Here is a 22,711-nt window from a genome sequence, read left to right on the forward strand (position 1 = left end):
CAAAAAAAAAAAAAAAAAACACATCATAGTAAAATAATACCTTCTCAGCTTCGCATCGAAGCTAATAACTTTTGTTTAAGTTAAAAATACTAATTAATATAAAAATATACAGAGTTATTGGTTTATCATAAACCACTTGTTTAGTCACCAAATAAATACAATACAGAAAAATAAAATAATAAATTAATAAGAAAAATGATAGTTTCTTTCTTTTAGTTACAAACTTAATGGAGTGTCAACTTTTTTAAATGGTAACATACATATTTAATTAAATTATAAAATAGCGCATATAATAAAATGGCTTATAAAATAAAAAATTATCTAATTAAGTAAATTACGGGTCGATAACAACTTTCAGTATTTCTAACTATTATAACTAACAGTATTTCAGAAATTATTAACAATGTAAAGTAATGACTGGAGATGAGGAGTGGGTGCTCCTTTTTTTAGAACTAGTCATTTACCGGCCATACTCTTCGTTCTGCCTAGATATAAAAATTAAAATAATGTCCAAAAGTTGTTATCCATCAGTCATTTTCTTAATTAGATAATTTTCTGTTTTATAAGTTAATTAAATATGTATGTTGTTACCTTTAAAAAAATTGACAACCCTATAACTTATTAGATATTATCCTAATAAGTATACTAAACAGTATAAGTATATTAAACAAAAAATTAACAAAATGTAACTAAAAAAATAAAAAATAATTTTTCCAATATATTTATTTTCGAGTAATCAAGTGGCTTATGATAAACCGATCACTCTGTAGAATATTATTAAAAATTACTAATAAAAAATATACATACAATTTACAATGAACATATGTTTAGAAATTTGCTTTTATTTGTTGATCAATATTTAAAATTATCTAGTTTCACAAATCACATTGACTAAGTTAGCATAACATTTTTTTTAACTCAGTTATATCAAATGTAATATATTTTATAGATGTTTTTAATGTACTATTACATGCTATGAAAAAAAAGTTTCTATATCTTATGGGCATTGTTGTACCATAAGTACTATTATACATTATACATTATATGTATATGCAAAAATAAACCCTATTTATGATCTAGCCAATGAATTGTGTATTAATTCTCATTATTACTTTATATTAACATTGATTGCTGGCTTGATTGTTAGAAAATTACATACATATGTACATATGTATGTAAATAAATTATACATAAAAATGTGAAACGTATATGAATGTATGTACATTTAAAATATTATTGGTTCTTCACCAGAAAATCTGTTCTGCATGGTGGTGTCTGCAACATTCAAATTTTCAAGAAATTATTAAAAATATTAAAATAGAAAACATGGATGATTTTAATATTATTAAGAAAGCAAAATCTAGATATGCGTATTGGACAAAAAATGGCGAGGTAAATGTTTTTAAGTATATTTTTCTTGTATAAATGTATAGATTGACCTGATATACTTTATAATAAGTATAATGTTTAATAATTTAATTATAAAATTATACGTATATTATGATCATACATAGGCTATTAACCCTTAAAGCTTGAATATAACATCTGCTTAAATCCATCCTTGCAATCTTTTAAAATCTTTCCAATGTCATAGGGTTTACCTACAGGTAGTCTTTAACCAAAATTTTGCAACCAATATCTTATTAAATATTTTTTTAAGTAGTCCTCCATGAATAAGCAATCAATTCAAGTCCTCTATGACTTGTTTGATATAACTCTATTTTTTTGGTTATAGAGTAACTATACAAGGTCCACTTTTTATTTTATAGTAATCTTCTTATTTATAAATTACATGCATAAATCATTCTTGAAAATATTTAGATTCGATGCTGTACAACTGACCGAAAAACCCAACACAAGATGTTGTATCTCATTCCAAAATGTTGGCCATCTAATTTTATTAAAAATGAAACTACTAGTCAGGTCAACCAGACTATTTCTACAGCACAAGAAAATAAAAGTATGTAACACAAGTTCTTCTAATTGATAGTAATTTTAATAGCAATTTTTTATTTATTGTTTTAAGGAATTTTAAGTACGAGTTCATTGGGCTCCTTGCGGCACTCTGAAAAAATTATGCATGTAGATGAGGACTTGTGCTTCTAATTAACATGTTTTTCTAGTAGTAACAATAAAAAGAAATAATCATTAAATTAACTAAAAAACGAATTTTCATGGGTTACTTTTTTATGTATTATCAAAAAACAAAAAATAATAATAATAACATTACCAATATAATAACAAAAGATTCCAGGAACAAATCGCTTATTTTTATAATTTAACTACTAGAAAAATAAGAATATTCTTTTAAGTTTCTATCTACTATGTTATTTACAAAACTATTTAGGTATACACTTATAATACTATTTTCAATTTTAAGGTTTTCAGATTGACTTCACATAATACAATAATCTAAAAAAAATAAAATCTGAATGTGTAACGCATAGTCAGATTGGAACTCTTTTANAAAATAAAATCTGAATGTGTAACACATAGTCAGATTGGAACTCTTTTATGCTTTTATAGATTTATCTTTTAGTTTTAAAGTAAACTACAGTTTATTTTTTATAAATTCATTACTTAGTCACATTCAATAGCAAACTTTATATTTTACATATTTTTAAGTTATTTTTTTTATTAATTAGTTTTATTTTATTTTAATTTACCTATTAATAATTAAAATATTAAAGATGTCGTTTTACAATAATGAAGAAAAAATAAATAATAGGTCTTGCTTCATCGAAAGTAAGAAAAATAAGAGAGCTGCAACAAGGTTAATATATAATAATAATTATTATTATAAACATAATTATTAGTATTCAAAAATATTCATTAAACTGATTTAAAATTAAGATTATACTTAAAAGTAATAAGGACAGCATTTTGAACATCTATAGCAAACACAATATTAAATATAAATTAATTTAAATAAAGTTAACAAAATGAATTCATTACTTAAATTTAAATTGAGTTCTAAATTATTTTTTCACATTTATCAGAATAGCTATTAGTATCACTTCGTATCACAAATTTAATAACTTATTATTTTTAGACCGTTTAACTTTATTTTCTAAGTATGATATTCAACTCTACAGTACACTGTTTGACGCATCACGATTTTTTCAATGTACATTTTTTTGCATACTAGCAAAAAACGTTTTAAATCGGGGTCTATGAATAATGAGAAATTTATTCAAATGCGTGATTAAACAACTTTAATGTAATTAATTAATTAAACCAGGGAAGCTAATAAGATCTTAAAAACGCTAATCTACCTCAAAATAAACATAAATATGACATTGGCTCAATGTCAAATTGAGCCAATTGCAGTTAAATATTACATGAATGCCTTTATATAAATACGTTTATATCAATAACTATTAATGAAATTGCATCTCTCTATACATAAAATGTATAATATAAATTATAAATGTAATGTTAAGATGAACTTACATAATTTTTCGGCATTACTCAACTGAATTAATTTAAATTACACTTCTACAGCAATCCTTGATTGATTTCATGTTGTCAACATGAGTTATGTTTGCATGTAATCCTCGTTTCCTGATTTGTCAAGCAGAGGGCCTACTTTTGAATCATCGAAATCAACGGATTCTATTGTTTTATTAGGTATAAGGTCAAAATTCTATATTTCCACGAACATAAATGTTCATCAAACAGATTCTATTGTTCTATTAGGTATACGACCTTCTAGGTATGTTCGATGAACCTTTAAGTTCCACGATTGTTTGCAATTTATTGTAATAATGTAAATAAATATTTTGAATTTTAAATTTATCAATTTGATTTTTATAATTAAAATATTTATTTTTAATTAATATATTATTTTTTAAGTAATAATAATTTATTGCTAAAACATACATTTATAATTTGTTAGTTTTAATTCACTTGATGTGAATTTAGTTTAAGTAATTCACCAAAATTAATAAATAATTTAATTACACAAATTCTAAAAAAAAGTATGTACAATTGCACACATGTTAAATTAAAAATTATTAATGCACTTTAAACAACAATACTAAAATTATCGAAAATAAAGTGCTACATATATTTTATTTTATTTATTTATTTTTATATTATTAATTAATATAACTAATAATATACGATGTTAATTTTAAATTGTATTTTAAGTAAATATGTTTACCTAAAAGGTAAGCATAAGGGTAAAACCTTTTTATTGTTATAAATGACCGTCCGTTCGCTATTGGATGGTTTTTAACAACCGTTGTCAACGAACGTTTTCTAATGTTCTAAACGGTCGTCCCTTCAATATTTCATACGGTCCGAACGTGTTCATGAACAAATGATTAAAAAATAGATCCCCAGGTAGTAGCATTTTCTATTTCTGTAAAAATAATAACTATTTTTCTGAAAGACAACTGTTTTTAGAAAGTAATTTTAATTTTGGGAAGGCCTGTCTCCCCTTATAACCACGCCTAGGTAATCTTACCGAAATCTGCCACAGTAAATCAAACAAGTTTTATAAAAAAAATTTAGTTAAATCTTTTAAATGTTTAAAAAAACGAAAACAAAACAAGAATATTTGTCAAAGATAAAAAATTTTCAAATAAAGATTTAAAATAAAAGAATAATTATGTAACTTTTAAAATATTGACATTTTAATAAAAAGAAAATATGACTTATAAGATTATTTATTTCTTAAAAATTTAATTGTACATACATATATATCAGATTTAGTTAGATAATAGTTTTGTTGAAGATCAACAGAAATGACATATTGTCAACTAACAACTCTAATTTTTAATTAAATCTTCTTCAGAATGCATAGACATAGTGAGTATATATAAAAAAATTTAAATTACATTTATAATAAATAATTATTGTTAATTGTATAAATTGCTGCATCCAAGTAATTATCATTCGAGACTTATTATTTCTATAATTTATTAAATGTGTCATTATTTCCGGAACATTTTCTAAATTTAATTTTTTGTAGAAAAGATGAGTGTGAAGCTAACAATTCGCGGTCCACCAACTTTTTATCACTAACAAATATTGGTTACCCTTCAGTTACCGATATTTTATAGAGTATAACGCTTTTTCTAACCGATAGATGTAGACACATAATACCAAAAAGCATATATTAAACGCATTTACCAATCATACACACAACAAAGATCTGTCGGCCGGTGGGAGTATATGTACAATTACTATCGTATACACCACCGTAACAACTCGAATAATTGTGAACGACCACTGCATTTAACAACTTAGCATTTGATATTATAATATAGAGTTTTTTTATAAGCTTTCAGAATATGTATAGAAAATATCTGGACTCGTCTCGGAACATTGTCAAAATAACAAATTACTGTGCCCGAGTTGGTGCGTTTATACGCTACCAAAAGTAATTTTCGCGGTCTTTATTTGCAATATTCAGTTATACCTGCACGTTTCACCCGTTAGCTTTTCACACCACTTATAGAGTTTTTTATAAGCTTTCAGAAAATGTATAGAAAATATCTGGACTCGTCTCGGAACATTCACCAATTCGCAACCAATTACTGTTGGTAGCGTATTAACGCAACAACTCGGCGTCAGTAATTTACGATTTTGACAATGTTCTGACACGAGTCCAGTTATTTTCTATACATATTCAGAAAGCTTATAAAATACTCTAAAATATAATATTAAATGTTTAGTTGTTAAATGCAGTGGTCGTTCACAATTATCCGAGTTGGTACGGCGGTGTATACGATAGTAATTGTATATATACTCCCACCGGCCGACAAATGTTTGTTGTGTGTATGATTGGTAAATGCGTTTAATATATGCTTTTTGGTATTATGTGTCTACATCTATCGGTAAGGAAAAGCGTTATACTCTATAAAATATCGGTAACCGAAGGGTAACCAATATTTGTTAGTGATAAGAAGTTGGTGGACCGCGAATTGGTAGCTTCATACTCGTTAGAGAAGTTGCCATTTTGAATCCCCCTCCGTGAGCTAGTAAAGGATCAGATTTTTAAAAAAATATACATGTATACCATTAAGTTTAATAGGTATTTTACTAGGTATACATACTAGATGTATAATAGAATTTTGAACTGAATTATAAGAAAAAATTGAATAGTTAATAGGATAAATAAATAATTTTACCATCTACATTGTTTCCTTGGTTTCTCAATACATTAATACTCTAGCCTTATTTTTCAATGTTTGGCTACACTGGGTAAAAGTGAATATCAAATTAAAAAAAAAAACGGTGGCATAGTGGAGACATTGCATAGTAGGGTCTAGTATAGATTTAATCTGACAGTGATTAAAATCACTATCATAAGAAACGCTTCGATGCAAATCTGTAGATAGTGTTTAATTTTAAAAAATTGATGGATAATTGCAAAAGCAACATCAACTTCTATTAAAATAAAATACAAAACCCATAATTATCATACAAAAATAGTATATTTTTCAATATGGTAGCCATTTGCGTATAGAAGATAGATCGTCGGGACAAATTTTTTTTTTTCATTTTGTAGTACATAAAATAAGCTTTAATTTTATATATGTTTAAAGGACGCAGTATTTCCGGAACATTTTCAAAAATTAAGTTGAAAAAGTTATTTTTTGTAAAAAAGTTACTATTTTAAATCCTCCCAGTGAGCAGAATAAGTGTTAGATTTTCAAAAAAAATTATATCAAATGAAAGGGAAATATCTAAGGTTTCAATACAAAAAAATATTATTTTCATTTGTTCATTTTTGAAAAAGTTATGGCAGTTTTAAGTACAAAAAACATCCCGATAAAATGTAATTTTTATCGCAAACATTACATTTTTTTTTAAATTTTCGACAGCCATTTGCACATAGAAGATAAGATGTCGGGACAAATTTTTTTTTTTCATTTGATAGTATATAACATAACCTTTGATTTGATATATGTTTAAAGGACGCAGTATTTCCGGAACATTTTCAAAAGTGCAGTTGAAAAAGATCTATGTCTTTTAAATTATTGATTTAGGTAAAAAAGAATTAAAATTCTATTTTCACGAAAAAATTGACATAATAGACCTTTCTCTTACTAATAATTACTCGATTAAAGGCTTGTCAGAATCTATCATTAAAGTAAAAACTATTCACACTAATGACACAACCGGTATTATATATGACCTAATAGTAATTAACGAAAACATTTTGATTGGAACTTGTATAACGCAAATTAAAAACAATTATACATTTGTACCGATTTTAAATACATCAGAAGAAGACGTTTCAATTTCTATTAATAATATTAAATTTGATTCTCTACCACAAGATTTCGAGCTCATAAATGTAAATACTACCAATTGTAATAATGCTAATAACAATAATAATAATAATAGATTAACTCTTTTAAATCAAAACCTTAGGTTGGATCATTTAAATGACGAAGAAAAATCGTCTATTAATAATTTATGCAATCAATTTAATGATATATTTTTCTTACCGGATGATAAACTCTCTTACACTAATGAAACCGTATATAAAATTATTACACCTAACGCTCATCCCATCAATATAAAACAATACCGATACCCCAACTGTCACAAAGAAGAAGTTGATAGACAACTTAAAAATCTTTTAGATCAAGTTATCATTGAAAAGTCAAATAGTCCTCGGAACTTACCTTTATGGGTGGTCCCCAAAAAATCAGACGCATCAGGTAAAAAGAAATGGCGTATAGTTATAGATTTTCGAAAACTTAACGAAATAACCGTAGGCGATCCTCTTCCAAATTTTAATGAAATTTTAGATCAACTAGGTAATGCATCTTATTTTATTACTTTAGATTTAGTATCAAGTTTTCATCAAATTAAATTACATCCTAATGATGCTCCTAAAACCGCTTTTAGTTCAGGTAACGAACATTATCAATACACTCGTTTACCTTTTGGAAAAAAAGAAGCCCCAGCAGCTTTACAACGTCTTATTAATAATGTTCTTGCCTCACTTTTAGGAATTAAATGCTTTGTCTATATGGACGATATTATTATATATGGTAAAAACTTATTAGATCATAATAATAAATTAACAGATGTATTTCTTGCCTTAAGAAACGCTAATTTAAAACTACAACCGGATAAATGCGAATTTTTAAAAAAAGAAATTGCTTACTTAGGACATATAATTTCTGAATCAGGTGTTAAACCTAATCCAAATAAAATCGAGTCAGTAAAAAATTTTCCTATTCCAAAATGTGTTAAAGATATTAAATAATTTTTTGGTTTAGCCGGTAATTATAGAAGGTTCATACCAAATTTTTCTAAAATAGCTCGCCCTTTAACATCTTTACTTTCCAAAAACATAGAATTTAAAATGGGTTTTGAACAAATTAAAGCGTTTAATAATTTAAAAGAAATTTTAATAACTGAACCAATATTACAATAACCAAATTTTAATAAAGAATTTATTTTAACAACAGACGCGAGTAATTATGCAATTGGAGTGGTACTTAGTCAAGGTGATATACCTAATGATTTGCCCATTGCATATGCTCCTCGTATATTAAATAAAAATGAAATATCTTATACGGTCACTGAAAAAGAACTTCTTGCTATTGTTTGGGCTACTAAACATTTTAGGCCATATTTGTATAGTATTAAGTTTAAAATTCAGACAGATCACAAATGTTTACTATGGCTTTTTAATTTAAAGGATCCTAACTCAAGACTTATGAGATGGAGATTGAAATTATTAGATTTTAATTTTGAAATTATTTATAAAAAAGGAGTTAATAATACAAACGCTGATGCACTCTCTAGACCAGCGGAATATTTAAATGAATTAATTAATAATAGTAATAAAAACGAACCTAATAATGACATACTAAAAATAAATAGCTACAATAATTTTATAGATGTTCAAAATAAACAACTAATTTTAAATAAAAATATCATAGATTCTAATGATACAATTAGAACTACTAAAATTAAGAATATAGTATTATTTTGTCCCGTAAAAATTAACGATAAATTTGAATTTAAAAATATTATTAATCCTCAAATAAAAGTTAATCAGAATGAAATCACATTAGAAAATAATTATATACTCGTTTATCATAAATTACACTTTTTTGATTCTTACGATTTCCCTAGACTATTTCTAAATGTGGAAACTCTAAAAGAATTATTATTAAGTAAAATTAATATTAATTGGAAACAGTTAAATCCTTACTCAGGTATATTTTTAAAGGATCTAACATAAAAATAGAGTTAGGTCAAAATGACGACATACATTTAAAAACGTATGATAAAAATATATTATTAAATGAAATACATTCAAGCCCTATTGGAGGTCATTTTGGTATCTCTAAAACAATGAAAAAACTAAATCAATTAGGTTACAAGTGGAAAAAATGAGAAAAGATGTAAAAATTTTTATAAAAACTTGCGATCTTTGCCAAAAAAATAAAGCAACATTTAAAAAACATAAAAATCCCATGTGTATCACAACAACGTCAAATAAAGTCCTTGAAAAAATTTCTGTTGATATCGTTGGTGCTCTTAATATGACAGAAAATGGTAACAAATATATTTTAACAATCCAGGACGATTTAAGTAAATTTATTTTCGCGTAACCCCTACAAGACACTCAGCCGATTCTATAGCAAAAGTTTTAGCTTATAAATATATCTGTATGTTTGGTATTCCAAAATATATTCTTTCTGATCAAGGCGCTGATTTTTTATCTAACATTATTAAAAATATGTGTAAAATCTTTAAAATAAAAAAAATAAATACCACTGCCTACAGACCACAATTTAACGGTTCTCTAGAGCGTAGTCACCAAGTTATTCGAAATTATTTAAGGAATTTTGTTGATAATAACTTAAATTGGGATGAATATCTAGACACAGCAATGTTTTCTTATAATACAATGGTACACAATGCTACAAATTACCCGCCTGCAACACTTATGTTTGGTAGAACAATTAGAATACCAACTTCTAATAGAGAATCACCAGAATTTAAATATTCATACGATGACTTTTTAGATGATTTAAAATTAAAATTAAATACTTCCCATCAAATCGCTCGGCAAAATCAAATTAAAAATAAAGAAAATTATAAAAAAAACTACGACTCAAAAATTAAAAATGAAAAAGAAATTCTTAAAATAAATGATTTAGTATTATTAAAACACGAATCGTCAACGAGCAAACTCAGTCCAAAATTCAAAGGTCCATATGAAATAATCGAATTAAATAATAATGTTAATGCTACTATTAAAATAGGAAATAAAAATGTTAAGGTACATACCGACAGATTAAAAAAATACTTTTCTAAAGAAATTAATAATATTAATATAAAAAATTTAAACCTACATTAACCTTACTTCAAAATTTCTTATCATCCTCTTATAATTAAAACAAATAATATTTTTTTTTAGGACAATGGAGTGTACGACTTCACAAACCCTGGAAACAATTAATTATAAAATTATAGATTTAAGTAAAAGCCCCGGAATACAATACAAAAAACTTGGAAAAGCTAAAATCTATGATAATTACTAGACTTTTACATCTTACATAAATATAAAATCATTAGAAAGTAAAATTATAGACATAAATAGTATGTTAACAAACGTAGGAACTATAAGCAATAAGAATTATTTAATAACAAAAAATTATAAAATTCTCGAAAGTATGGCTGATAATGTTAGGGTTCAAATAAAAGACATTAAACACTTAACTCTTCATCATAAGGTAAAGAGATCTTGGGAACGTGCAGGAAGCGCGATTAAATGGCTTTTTGGTAACTCTGACGCCGACGACGTCAAACGGTATGACAATATGATTAATAAACTTGATAACGATGAAAAGGATATTTTAAGAGTAGTCCACGACCAAGTTTCTATTATAAATAGCACGGTTTCTAACTTCAATGAGTCTATTAATTCGTTTAATGAAAATAAAATAATATTTGATAACAATTTAGCAAAAATCTCCCAGTCCATATCTGGCTTACAGAATATTACAGCTGATTCGGTAGATTTTGAAAATATTATAATTACACAATCCTTAGTTGAGAATAATATTATATCTCTAGATAAAACCATAAGTAAATTAATTTTAGCCATTATTTTTTCTCAGAGGAATCAATTACATCCTATAGTAATAAAACCAGAACAATTTTTAAACCATATTTTAATTAAAATACCTAATAACCTTTAAGTACCAATAAATGTAAACCTTGATAACATTAACGAAATGTATAAAATTTTAGAAATTAAAACTATATATAATAATAATAAACTAATTTTTTAATTAAGTTACCGTTAAGTAGTATTAATAATTATATAATTTATCACATTGTACCAATTTATTCATCTTACAAAAAATGTCAAATATCTTTTTACGGATAATCTAATATCGCACTATATCAAATTCGACAGCCTTAGTAATTGTCAATTATTAAATAATGTGTTTGTTTGCCACCGGACTCCTAATAGACTCTTGAAGCTGAAAGATCAGCCATGACGGGATGTGGTACCTGAGCGATGGTTCTGACACATCTAGTGCATGATCCAATTATCTTGCGGATGACGACTCGTATTGACATGATGCAAAACTGGCGGCTAATCAAGGCGGTGATGACCCTTGGACCTGAATGACAAGTTACAATATGCCAATGACGTGCGATGAGTACTGACAGGTAAGACGTTTTTGCTAGTAGAATGGGTTGTCGTTGTGACACGGGCATTAATGCATTGCTTAGTCGACCACCTACGCGCATCACTCCGTCAGAGTCAATAAATGGCCGAAGCCCGACGAAGGTTCGTTATGGCAATCGCCGATGATGCAAGTCGTTGAATAAACTATTCAAAGTGCACCTTTGGGACGAAGTCACAATGATGACAAGGGTGTCATGTAATTCAGCGTTGCTCAGGTAACCGTGTGGATACTCCCCGACATCGTCCAATAAACCGCCGCATCCATGAAGTTACGTAGATCAGCTGAGTGTAAGAAGAGAAACGTGTGAACCATTCAGGTTCGACGTCAACTGTAGTGGCTAGAGAGACTGCTTTGGATTCCGGTAAATGCTCATCGGGCAACAAATGCTGTAGTGGATTTTCCCACGTATCTTCTGGCTGACTGAGGAAGTTTGGGCCAGACCAGTATAAAGTGTGATGAAGTATTTCCGAAGGTAGCAGGCTACGAGAAGCACAGTCCGCCGGGTTGGATTCGGACGGCACGTATCTCCAAACGCACTTAGGTATATATTGCTGAACCTGATGGACACGATTTGATACAAATACCTTAAATGTTGAGTGGGGTTTGATAATCCAAGACAACGCCACTTGAGAATCGGACCACGCAAAAACATCTTCCACCACAACCATATTTTCCAGCGACTTCTGAACTCTAGCGATCCATAGAGCCAATAATAAAGCAGCACACAACTCTAACCTGGGCATGGTGGTTGCCCTCATGGGTGCCATCTTCTTTTCGTACCTACTAGCGACGTGGTGTATGAGCCATCAGCCGACCGACTACGGATATAAATGACAGCGTCATAACCTCTCTCTGACGCATCACAAAATCCACATAATTGAATACACCCGAATACAGATACGTGTCTGGGTATCTGAATGTTAGTTAGCGCGTTAAGATCCTCAACGAACGCTTGCCATCTACCGGCCAAGTCCTGTGGTAGCGGGTCATCCCAATTTAATTCAGTTTTCCAAACGAGCTGTAAAATATGCTTTGCATGAAATACCACCGGGGCAATGAAACCTAGGGGGTCAAAAATTTGTGCTATGGCCGATAGAACGGAACGTTTAGTGATAGCCTTGGATGAAAACTGTACTTTGAACTCGAACACATCTTTATACGACTGCAACTGCAAGCCGAGAACCTTAAATAAGCCACCATCGTGGTCATCAAAGTTTACAGCCGTGACCGCTCTATTTTCCGGGCAACACGGTCGATAGCACCTGGACGGAATTGCTAGACCATTTTTTCAATTCTAATCAAGCACCAACTGCAAATCAGATTGAAATTGTAGCAATTCAGAAGTACTGGATGCGCCCACACAACGCATTACGAACCTGTGGTCAGTCAGCGCACTCCTGTTCCGCAATATCCTGTAAGACTCGCAATGCAAGGAACGGAGCACAATTTGTACCATAAGTTACCATGTTGAGTTCAAATTCCTCAATTTTATCCAATGGGGATGGTCTCCAAAATATGTGTTGTCTTCCGGTATTCTGGAAGCACCAAAATCTGCCTGTACATTTTACATACGTCTGCTGTAAACGCATATTCATAAATACGGAACCGCAATAAAATATCAACGATGTCCTGTTGTAGCTTGGGTCCGGTATAGAGACACTGATTTAAAGAACTTTCAGATCCGGACGTAGCCGACGCATCGAACACCACACGTAGTTTACTTGTCGCTGGTGATCCTGCATACACTGGGTGATGGGGAATGCAATACACTCCAGGGGTAGTCGCAATGGACATATGGCCCAATTGCTGGTAGTCGCGCATGAACGCATAATATTCTTCGGCTAACTTAGGTTAGTTTACGTTCTAGATTTTGGAAACGACGTAAAGCTACTTGTCGGGATCCGGAGCTGGTTCCGTTAGAAACGGCAGAAGAACAGAAAAACGTACCTGGTCATTACGTACGCGCTCTGCACAGTAGATACCTTCACATCGACCATTGGCAGTGAAAGTAGATAGAGCTAACTCCGGCTCTTCCAACCTCCAAAATCGCTGAACCATATTTTTCAAAGACACCGTAAGGCATGCTAAATTGGACTGTAGAGTGATTGATGAGTCCGATTATAATCCATCCAAATAATGACCCGAATGCTGCTGGAGATGAATCATCAAAACTAAAACGTTTTCCATCCATGTTTTAGGCAAAGATGTCCGCACCGAGTAACAAGTCAATTGTTGCCGGACGATCGTACGAGGGGTCTGCTAGGGCCAGATGAGAAAATTGGTCCTTTGTATGTGATGCTACTAATGTTGACAGCATAGAACCCGTAATTTTGGGTAAAATCCAGGTCTTAACCGTTAGACAATGGTCCACGTTGTATCTCGGGGTCACACAACACTCTACCATTCCGCTGATGCTTGGAACGGGAACTCCTGACAAGCCCGTCAATGGAACCGTCCACTTAGAACGCTGTTATCCTAGCCGATCTACACATGACATTGTGATGGTGCTCACTTGAGAAGCGGAATCAATCAACGCCCGCACCAAATGCATACAACCTGCGCGATCCTTTATATGCACCAAATCCGTCCCCAATAGAACAGTATGTTGACTAGACGAATTAACTAGAGAGGTCTCCGGAGCGATAGGACTATTTTGCCCCACTTCACGTTCTCGATGTAGAAGAGAATGATGACGACCCGAGCAACGATCACACGGCTTGAAAGCTTTACAATGAGTGGACCACTGTTTGAAATTAAGACATCGGAAGCATACTCGTTTATCCCGTGCTATCTTAAAGCGATCTTCGACTGACATATTTAAAAATTTGTTACAACTAACAGACTCATGCCTTCCATTACAAAATAAACAATTGTCCGACGCGGAACCACTAGGCCGTGACGTGACCAGCGAAGCCTTAGTCTTTCGATCCCCACGGCGTGTTGCAGACGCATACTTTGATGTAGCCGAGTTAGAAACTTGACGTGACCCACCAGACATATTGACCACCTCTAAAAGGGACAATCTATTAAGCACATAAGACACAATATCGGCTAATTTTGGAAACATCTGATTGTTGACAGCTTCAAAACCCTTTCTAGTAGCTACTGGTAAACACTGCATAGATAAAAAGAACAACAAAAATTCCCCTAAATCTGGTACTTCTAACGATTGAAGCATAAATACATTGTCTGAGAACAAATTTAAGAACTCTCTCAGCCCGTCTAAACTCTCGTGCGATTGAGGTGGTGTACAGATGAGCTTCTCAACGATAAGTGTAGCTAATTATCTGGGTTTATCGAAACGATGGGTTAATGTAGACCAGGCCAACGCATAATTACGTTCAGAGACCGTAATATTCCTAACTGCTATCAAAGCTTCACCACGAAGGCAGCCCAACAAATAATAAAAACGCTCGATGTCAGACAAGTCTTGCCGGCAGACCACTAATGCGGTAAATCGATCCCGGAAAACCGGCCACCCAAGAATGTCACCACTAAAAGAGGGCAATGGAATTTCCGGTAACCGCGATCCGAGTGATCCGATATTATTGTTGCATATGGATAAATTGGGACCACCAGTGCTAGTCGTGGCAGTGGTAATAGACTGAGAAACTACATTATCTGAATGCCCCGTAGGCGTTACGAGGCTATCAGACATATGTGAATCAAGTGGAATCAGGTTAGACCGTGGTGAATCATTTAAATTATTAGAACCATTAATTTTTTCTTGTTCGATGGCACCTGATGGTTTATATTGTTCGACAACACTGACCGCGATAACAAATAATTGACGAACCTCTGACTCGGGAGTTATAGAAAATTCATTCGTACAGTCTAAATCTAGCATCGCGTCCAATACTTCTTGATTCGCCCCAAGAAAGCTCTTCCATAATGTTTCCAGATCATTAGCGGCAACTAAAAAACGCGGCACGAGTGCTGGTTGAGTGTCTAAAGCCGCAGACATGTCGACGATGGATCGGATTCGAGCGACAACAGTATCCCTCGCTAAAATCGCGGTCGTTCGAGCTCTAATAAAATTTCGCATATCGCGTTCCGATCTGTTTTTATTCACATGAAAATAACATTTTTATCAATTACACAAAATACCATTATAAAAAAAAAAAAAAAAAAAAAAACCAGAAACGAGCTTACTATTGCCGCGCTATTAACACCAAATCACGGTCAATTAAAATTAATTAATAGAGAAAAAAAACAATAATAATAATAATAATAAATAACTTCACGTGAAATAATCAACGAAAATAATTAAAATATTAATAAGTTGCAATTAAAGATGATTATATCATACACAATTCAAAGTTGCTCTTAATTCTTTTGAACGCACTTATGATCACATAAGAAAGAAAGAAAAAAATCCGTAAGTAGGGTAATTTGGAGAGATCTGGCCCCCCCGCCTCACCCACTCACCTTCCTTGCGGTGGAGGAAGTGTACGGGGGGATTAAATCTAACGTAAACTAACCTAATGTAATGGTGGGGGAGAACGATGAAACCCAACGTAAACTAACATAATGCAATGGGAGGACGAAACCTTATGTAAACTAATCTAATGCGGGGGGAGGGAGAGGATGAAACCCAACATTTTCTAAGAATTTTATCATCGACTAGCAGACGCTTAGGTAAGCATATGTCAGACATCAAAGGTATCATAATATTATATCGCTAATAAGCGTCTGTAATTTTATTTTTTAAGTTTTTTCTGACTTCGTGTGCAGCTCTTACAATACTCGATACTCCACCAGCCAACGATCCTAAAGCTGAAAGTCCAGCAAAAATAGGAATGAGTGGCAGCACACCTCCAAATTTAGGTACTTTGATAGTGCGAGGTGTTTTAAATTTTTGTTTTCCCTTTATAGCAACACGAGCTGCCGCTAATGCCAAGTTTGCCGCACTGTTAATATCTTTTGAATTACGCATAGCTTTACGTCCAACTCGTAGTACACCACCAAAACCCATTCCAATCTTTCTTTTAGCTTTCATGGTATTTGTAACAGCATACGCAACAGCCTTTTCTCCAAATGAACTATCGTTTGCTTTTACGCGGTCCCAAGCACGTTTTTCCAACTCGTAATCAGCCAAATGCCGTTGCGATAAATCATTTGTTCTTGCATACGCAATATCATGGTCACGACACGCTGCATCGAGTTTATTTATTCCAGGATCACCACGTGCTAGTCTTTTATTAAGTTTTGTGCCTGGTCCGCAATACTGATGCCCTGGAACATGCATTTCAATAGGCAATCGATTAATTATTGAATTAACAATACCGCGTCCTACACTTCGCTTTGTCGCACGTCTTGTTCGCACCATTTTCAATTTATAACTGTAAAGGTTTTTTGAGTTTTTCATCATTTATACTCATTCGTTTGACGAGTAATAACGTGCGCTAATAATGTTTTTTGAGAAACAGAAACATACTCTATCAGTCGATAATGTCGTGGATCTTACAGACCCCATAGAGTCTAAACATGGACCGCTGTTACCCAACACAATAAGATGCATAATATGTGGACCATCGAATTGTGGTAAAACAAATGTTATGTTTAAATTATTAACTGAGGAAAATGGTTTGCGATTCGAGCACCTATACGTTTACACGAAAACCCCGGATCAGTATAAATATAAATTATTAGGTGAGATTATGGATAATGTGGTAAAATTATCCATGTTCACCAGCAGTGAAGACGTGCCACCACCCGAAAAATTAGAAGCAAACTCTGTATTTGTATTCGATGATGTGATTTGTGAAAAACAAATTCATATGACATCTTATTTTTGCCGAGGGCGACACAATGGTGTTGATAGTTTTTACCTAACACAGACGTATTCTAAAATTCCAAAACAACTGATAAGAGATAACACTAATATGATTATACTGTACAAACAAGATGAAACAAATCTCAAACACGTTTATGAAGATCATTGTTCCAGTGATATGAGTTTTAATGAATTCAAAGCAATGTGTTCACAATGTTGGAATAAAGGACGATATAGTTTCATTACTATAGTGAAAGATGATGACCTCAACAATGGTCGATATCGATGTGGGCTTGATATATTCATAAAAATGACGCGAGTATAAAAAGACGACTCATACTGCTATATGTTTAGTTAATATCAAGATGTCGGATAAAGTGTTGAAAGAAATCATACGCTCTAAACAAAACATAAAAAATAAAATACAGTTAATTCATAGAAATGTTGAGAAATCGGAAAATTTTGTACGTACACATATGTCACCGCTGGTGACACCTCTTCAAGAAATAGCTAATCAAAATCGTGTTGAAATGGAAGAAAAGCAAAAGCATAGAAAGTCATTGTTTCGTCACTTGGACAAAGCCCGTCCTATAGTAAAAACTGATCCAATTACATCCGAAGAAAATGATATGATACAGAGCTCTAGCGAACCCTCTACATCTCAGGAAGAGGAAATAAAGATGGAAAGTTCAATAAAAAATGAACCTTCTATATCTCAGGAAGAAATAAAGACGGAAAATGTCGATAAGCCTAAACGCTCGTTTTCCAGTGAAATGCAGCGAGAAGATTTTTCAAAGTGGTTGTTAGAAATGGATCCGGTTTACGGTTTAAAATATGTGAAAGATAATGATTTTATCATGGGTAATACTACGGTTAAAATAACCGATGATTTTTCAACTATTAAAGTTGGGACATTAGCACCACGACCACTAAGTTATGGGCTTTATCAATTATTATTTAAAAGTAAACCTGCAGTTGGTTCATTCAATAAAATGGATTTATCGGATTATAAAACTTTACTACTTTACACTAATGCCCATTTAGGTCGAGATGGAAAATTGAAATGTAATGTAGGTTATAAATATAAATACATCATTAGTAACTTGTTTCCTCCGAAAACAGTCAGTGGTGTATTAACCTACAAAATTTTAAACAAAAGACCTAAAGAATACGTATATTGGAACGATCCTAATGAACTCATAGTTTGATTAGAACTTTTACACGCTGCAAGAAGTGCTGGAAATACAGGTGTGGGAAACGAAATACTGTCAATAGAAGAAGAGTTACGAGAACTAGGTGTAATATCATGAGTAAAGTAGCAGAGAAAGTAGCAAATGAATTACATAGACCGGCTAGAAAAATATTTCCTAGAAGAAGAGTTGTATCGTATGGCAAAGATGACTTGTGGCAAGCAGATTTAGTAGATATGAAAAAATACTCTACAAAAAATAAAAAATTTACATTTATTTTAACGATAATCGATGTTTATACAAAATATGCGTGGGCTGTGCCTTTAAAAAATAAATCTAGTACAGAAGTCAAGTCGGCTTTTGAAAAAGTCTTGATCAATAGATCTCCAAAAAACTTGCATACAGACCGAGGTTTAGAATTTTTCAACAAACATTTTCGGATGCTCATGAAGAACAAAAATATAAATCATTATTCAACCTACTCTACAATGAAAGCGGCTGTTGTGGAACGATTTAATAGAACACTTAAAGAAAAAATGTGGAAAAAATTTACTACCAATAGATCATATAGTTGGATAAACATTATAGTAGATTTAATAACAAATTACAATAATACAAAACATAGCGCCATAGGAACAACTCCTAGTATAGCATCACGTAATCCTGGAAATGTCAGTTTTAAACGGCTACCTAATTTAAAATATAATAAAAAGTTTAATATTGGAGATAAAGTTCGTCTGAGTAAACATAAAGCAGTATTTTCAAAAGGATACACACAAAATTGGACATCGGAAGTCTTTACAATCGCAAAAATTCGTGATACAAAACCTGTCGTGTACGAACTGACAGATGAAAACAACAGACCTATAAATGGTTGTTTCTATGAGCACGAACTTAGCAAGACTCAGTTTCCAGAAGTTTATTTAGTGGAAAAGATCATTAAGAAGAATAAAGACAAATGTTTTGTCAAATTTGTTGGTTTGGATAATTCACATAATAAATGGATAGATTCAATCGATATTATATAAAATGCCTATAATTTTTTTTTTTTTTTTTTTGATATTTATTATTATAAAATATTTTTTCATTATTGTAATAAAACATTTAGTTGAATAAATAGACAATTACAAATACAACACGAGTTTTTTTTATTTAATAATTAAAAATATAAGTATATTTACTTTTTTTTTTTTCATATGTTACATTTTAAAACTATATACGATTACATGTGTATTACTAACATTTATTTACAATTATTTAACAAAAAAAATCTTAAAACTATTTATACTAGTACACATATTTTTACAAATTATTTAACAATATTTTTTTCCAACGAGAATCACTTAAATACTACTATATTTGTATTAACCTCCCTGTAGTGGTGGTGGTGGTGGTGGTGGTATAGCATAATGCCCGTGAGCCAACGTGTCGATTCTGTTTTCGAGCGTATAGCGCTTATCGTCGAAACGGTTAAGCGCCAACTTGGTTGTACGTAAAGTGCGTACTTCGTGCTCGAACGAACGGATTGACACGTTCTGTCGGTACGGAGTGTATGGCAGCGATAATGTCGGTAGAGTCTCACCATCGCGTACAGCTCCGATGACCACACGGGCATTCTCTCCAGCCAATGCTCGTTTTGACACATCGTCGCCATCGCCATCGTCTTCGAACAAACATCGTTTGTAATCGTCCAAAGACAGATGGTTCCGGACGACGTGCCCGCGGATCCCCTTAGATTTGATTAGTTCGCTGCCTTCCATGTCATATGCGTAGCACTTTGATCGAAGTGCAGCGATCTCAAAGAGGGTAAGGCCACCGGTTTCGTCTGAAAACAGGCCGGGCATCTTCTTTCTATCGGTCGAGTAGCAAGAGTGATCCTTGGGCAGGCTAGATGCGTCCACGTGCACCAGTAAATCGGGGCTATCAGCTAAATCCTGATAGAAGTCGCCGACTCTGAGCAGGTATATGAAGGAGTCTGAGAAAAATGAAAAATATATAAATATTATAAAAAATATTTCTACTAAATAATTTCTAAATTTTAAAATATTTCTATTTTGTGCGGTTGTACTCACCAGTATCCATGTAAACCAATTCGATTGCGTCGCCATAATGCGGTTTCAATACGTCATAGAAGTACTTGTACATTAGCGTCTTGCTAATGTCAAGCACTGCTAAACCGACGTATATTGGTTTAATAAACTGGACAATCTTTGTGTCCATTATGACAGCGCACAACCTTTCACCGTATTTGATACAGTCGTTGAAGGTTGGTTGGTTTACGAGCTTGCTTAGACGTTTGGAACTGGATATTAGCTCAATGCGGGTACGCTTTTGCATGTTCTCCATGGTTTTCCCTATAAAATGTAAAAAATTATCGAATAACCCACAACTGCTTTAGCATTGAGCATGCACTTACCAAAGACGGCATTATTCATTAGTTTGAAAAATGCTATTTCAAAAGCATTTGCCGCCTGTTTCCGCATTTCAGTGTTCAACTCAATGTATGGTTTCAACCAAGCACTTTGTTGAAACTCTAAAACGCGGTGCACCTGCAGTACAAATATTTATATTAGTATCATCGCTTATAGTTTATAGGTTAATTATACATACTTTATCGACTTGCAGTCCGTGTGCGATTGCCTGTTTTAAGTTGACATAGTGTACGACGTACCGTTGTTTGGGTTTCAAAGTGGCCATGAGTTTGGTCTCTTTGGAACCCGGCGGTACATCGTTGACAGGCAAGAACGGCAAGTCGTTGTGCTCGTCATGCAGCTCTTGTGGATACGATACGTCCACTTCATATATACGCCCCGTATTACCAGTGTCCGACAACGATTGGAGGTCAGCCAGAGGGTCTGCTCCTTTATACCACCGGAAGCCACCGTACGGCATGGGCTGACTCATAGCCCACCCGTAAAGGTTATTGCCTGTAAACATTAAACGTTATTAAACCACCGCTCAAATATTGCGCGTTTATATATATACGTATAGATTACTTACAGTCTTGGTACACGATCCATGATTCTGGTTTTGACGGATCGTAATCGGGTGTCTTAGAATTGTTGGCCTTTGCATAGTGCTTGACGGCCTGCACTAGCCCACCACGAATGCCCTGTTCCACCATCAGTAGCATGTCGTAGTCGTTCAAGAGCTCCAGCTTCATCCTGGTGTATTTCAACATACAATCGAAGCTAAAACCAGGCGCGGTGTAATAGTGTGCCGGGTCCAAATTGTATGTTGAAATACAGATGTCGCGGAAGTTCTCAAACACATCAACTAACAACAACACGTCGATCTTAAGGTATAGGTCGCTGTACTCACCGAGGGTTGAGCAGCCGAAACGGTTCCACACCTCCGTGGCATGTCTATAGTCATCATCATCGATATTCGACTCACTTAACTGACTATAGAAAGCGTCATGAGACGGTAGTTCCGTTTCGTCCAATTTAATCCAACTATCAGTGTACTCGTAGGGGTATACGCCCTTACGCGTCACCAACAACATGTCTTCCGGACGGAACACCTTGGCCGTTTCCCGAAATTTAACGAAATCAGGCGTCATTAGGTTACCGGCCAAGGTGGACAGGGAGGAGGCCATGAACCGGAAGGTGTCGACGAACCGTATGGAAAAGTAATTGGTTACGTATTTCGTCACTGAAATATACTTCTCCTCGGAATTCGGTATGACCGAAATCCTTTGGTCGTCCTTTGGAAATCCTTTAATAATACACAGACAGCGCCACAATTATTTCTCATAAAATTACAGACGCTTATGAGCGATATAATATTATGATACCTTTGATGTCGGAAATATGCTTACCTAAGCGTCTGGTAGTCGATGATAAAATTCTTAGAAATTATAATGCCATAACGACAAACGATACCAACCATTGTTCTCATAAAATTCATACGATAATTATTATTACTTATGACGACATCTTCAATATTAAAAAAATATGCTTACTTAAGCGTCTGGTAGTTGATGGTAAAATTCTTAGAAATGATTTGTACATTTAATAATACAAAGACAGCGTCCCATAAAATTACAGACG

At 32.6% G+C, this 22,711-nt stretch overlaps 3 protein-coding genes across 4 annotated transcripts; 1 reads left to right on the top strand and 2 right to left on the bottom strand.

Annotated features, from left to right (window-relative positions):
- Window positions 1–1,139: 1,139 nt before the first annotated feature.
- On the top strand, window positions 1,140–3,720 carry LOC126908064 (uncharacterized). 2 transcript variants are annotated; one of them, XM_050689914.1, is made up of 3 exons: window positions 1,140–1,392; window positions 1,822–1,960; window positions 3,505–3,720. In XM_050689914.1, exons 1-3 carry the CDS (start codon window positions 1,210–1,212, stop codon window positions 3,516–3,518), a joined length of 336 nt encoding a protein of 111 aa, XP_050545871.1. In that variant the 5' UTR covers window positions 1,140–1,209; the 3' UTR covers window positions 3,519–3,720. The 2 variants fall into 2 exon arrangements, with proteins under 2 accessions (XP_050545871.1, XP_050545870.1); XM_050689913.1 differs by lacking the exon at window positions 3,505–3,720 and adding an exon at window positions 2,027–2,248.
- A 12,654-nt stretch (window positions 3,721–16,374) lies between these two features.
- On the bottom strand, window positions 16,375–17,022 carry LOC126908267 (uncharacterized). Its single transcript, XM_050690181.1, has one exon. The coding sequence runs from the start codon at window positions 17,020–17,022 to the stop codon at window positions 16,375–16,377; it is 648 nt and encodes a 215-aa protein (XP_050546138.1).
- A 2,904-nt stretch (window positions 17,023–19,926) lies between these two features.
- LOC126908036 (uncharacterized) lies at window positions 19,927–22,366 on the bottom strand. Its single transcript, XM_050689859.1, has 5 exons — window positions 21,660–22,366; window positions 21,270–21,586; window positions 21,076–21,208; window positions 20,732–21,013; window positions 19,927–20,634 (listed from the first exon to the last, which is right to left on the bottom strand). Exons 1-5 carry the CDS (start codon window positions 22,255–22,257, stop codon window positions 20,024–20,026), a joined length of 1,941 nt encoding a protein of 646 aa, XP_050545816.1. The 5' UTR covers window positions 22,258–22,366; the 3' UTR covers window positions 19,927–20,023.
- Between the last annotated feature and the right edge of the window lie 345 nt (window positions 22,367–22,711).

Source organism: Daktulosphaira vitifoliae, unplaced genomic scaffold (assembly GCF_025091365.1).
Source record: "Daktulosphaira vitifoliae isolate Bord-2020 unplaced genomic scaffold, ASM2509136v1 Scaffold_5, whole genome shotgun sequence".
Classification (NCBI taxonomy): Eukaryota; Metazoa; Arthropoda; class Insecta; order Hemiptera; family Phylloxeridae; genus Daktulosphaira; species Daktulosphaira vitifoliae.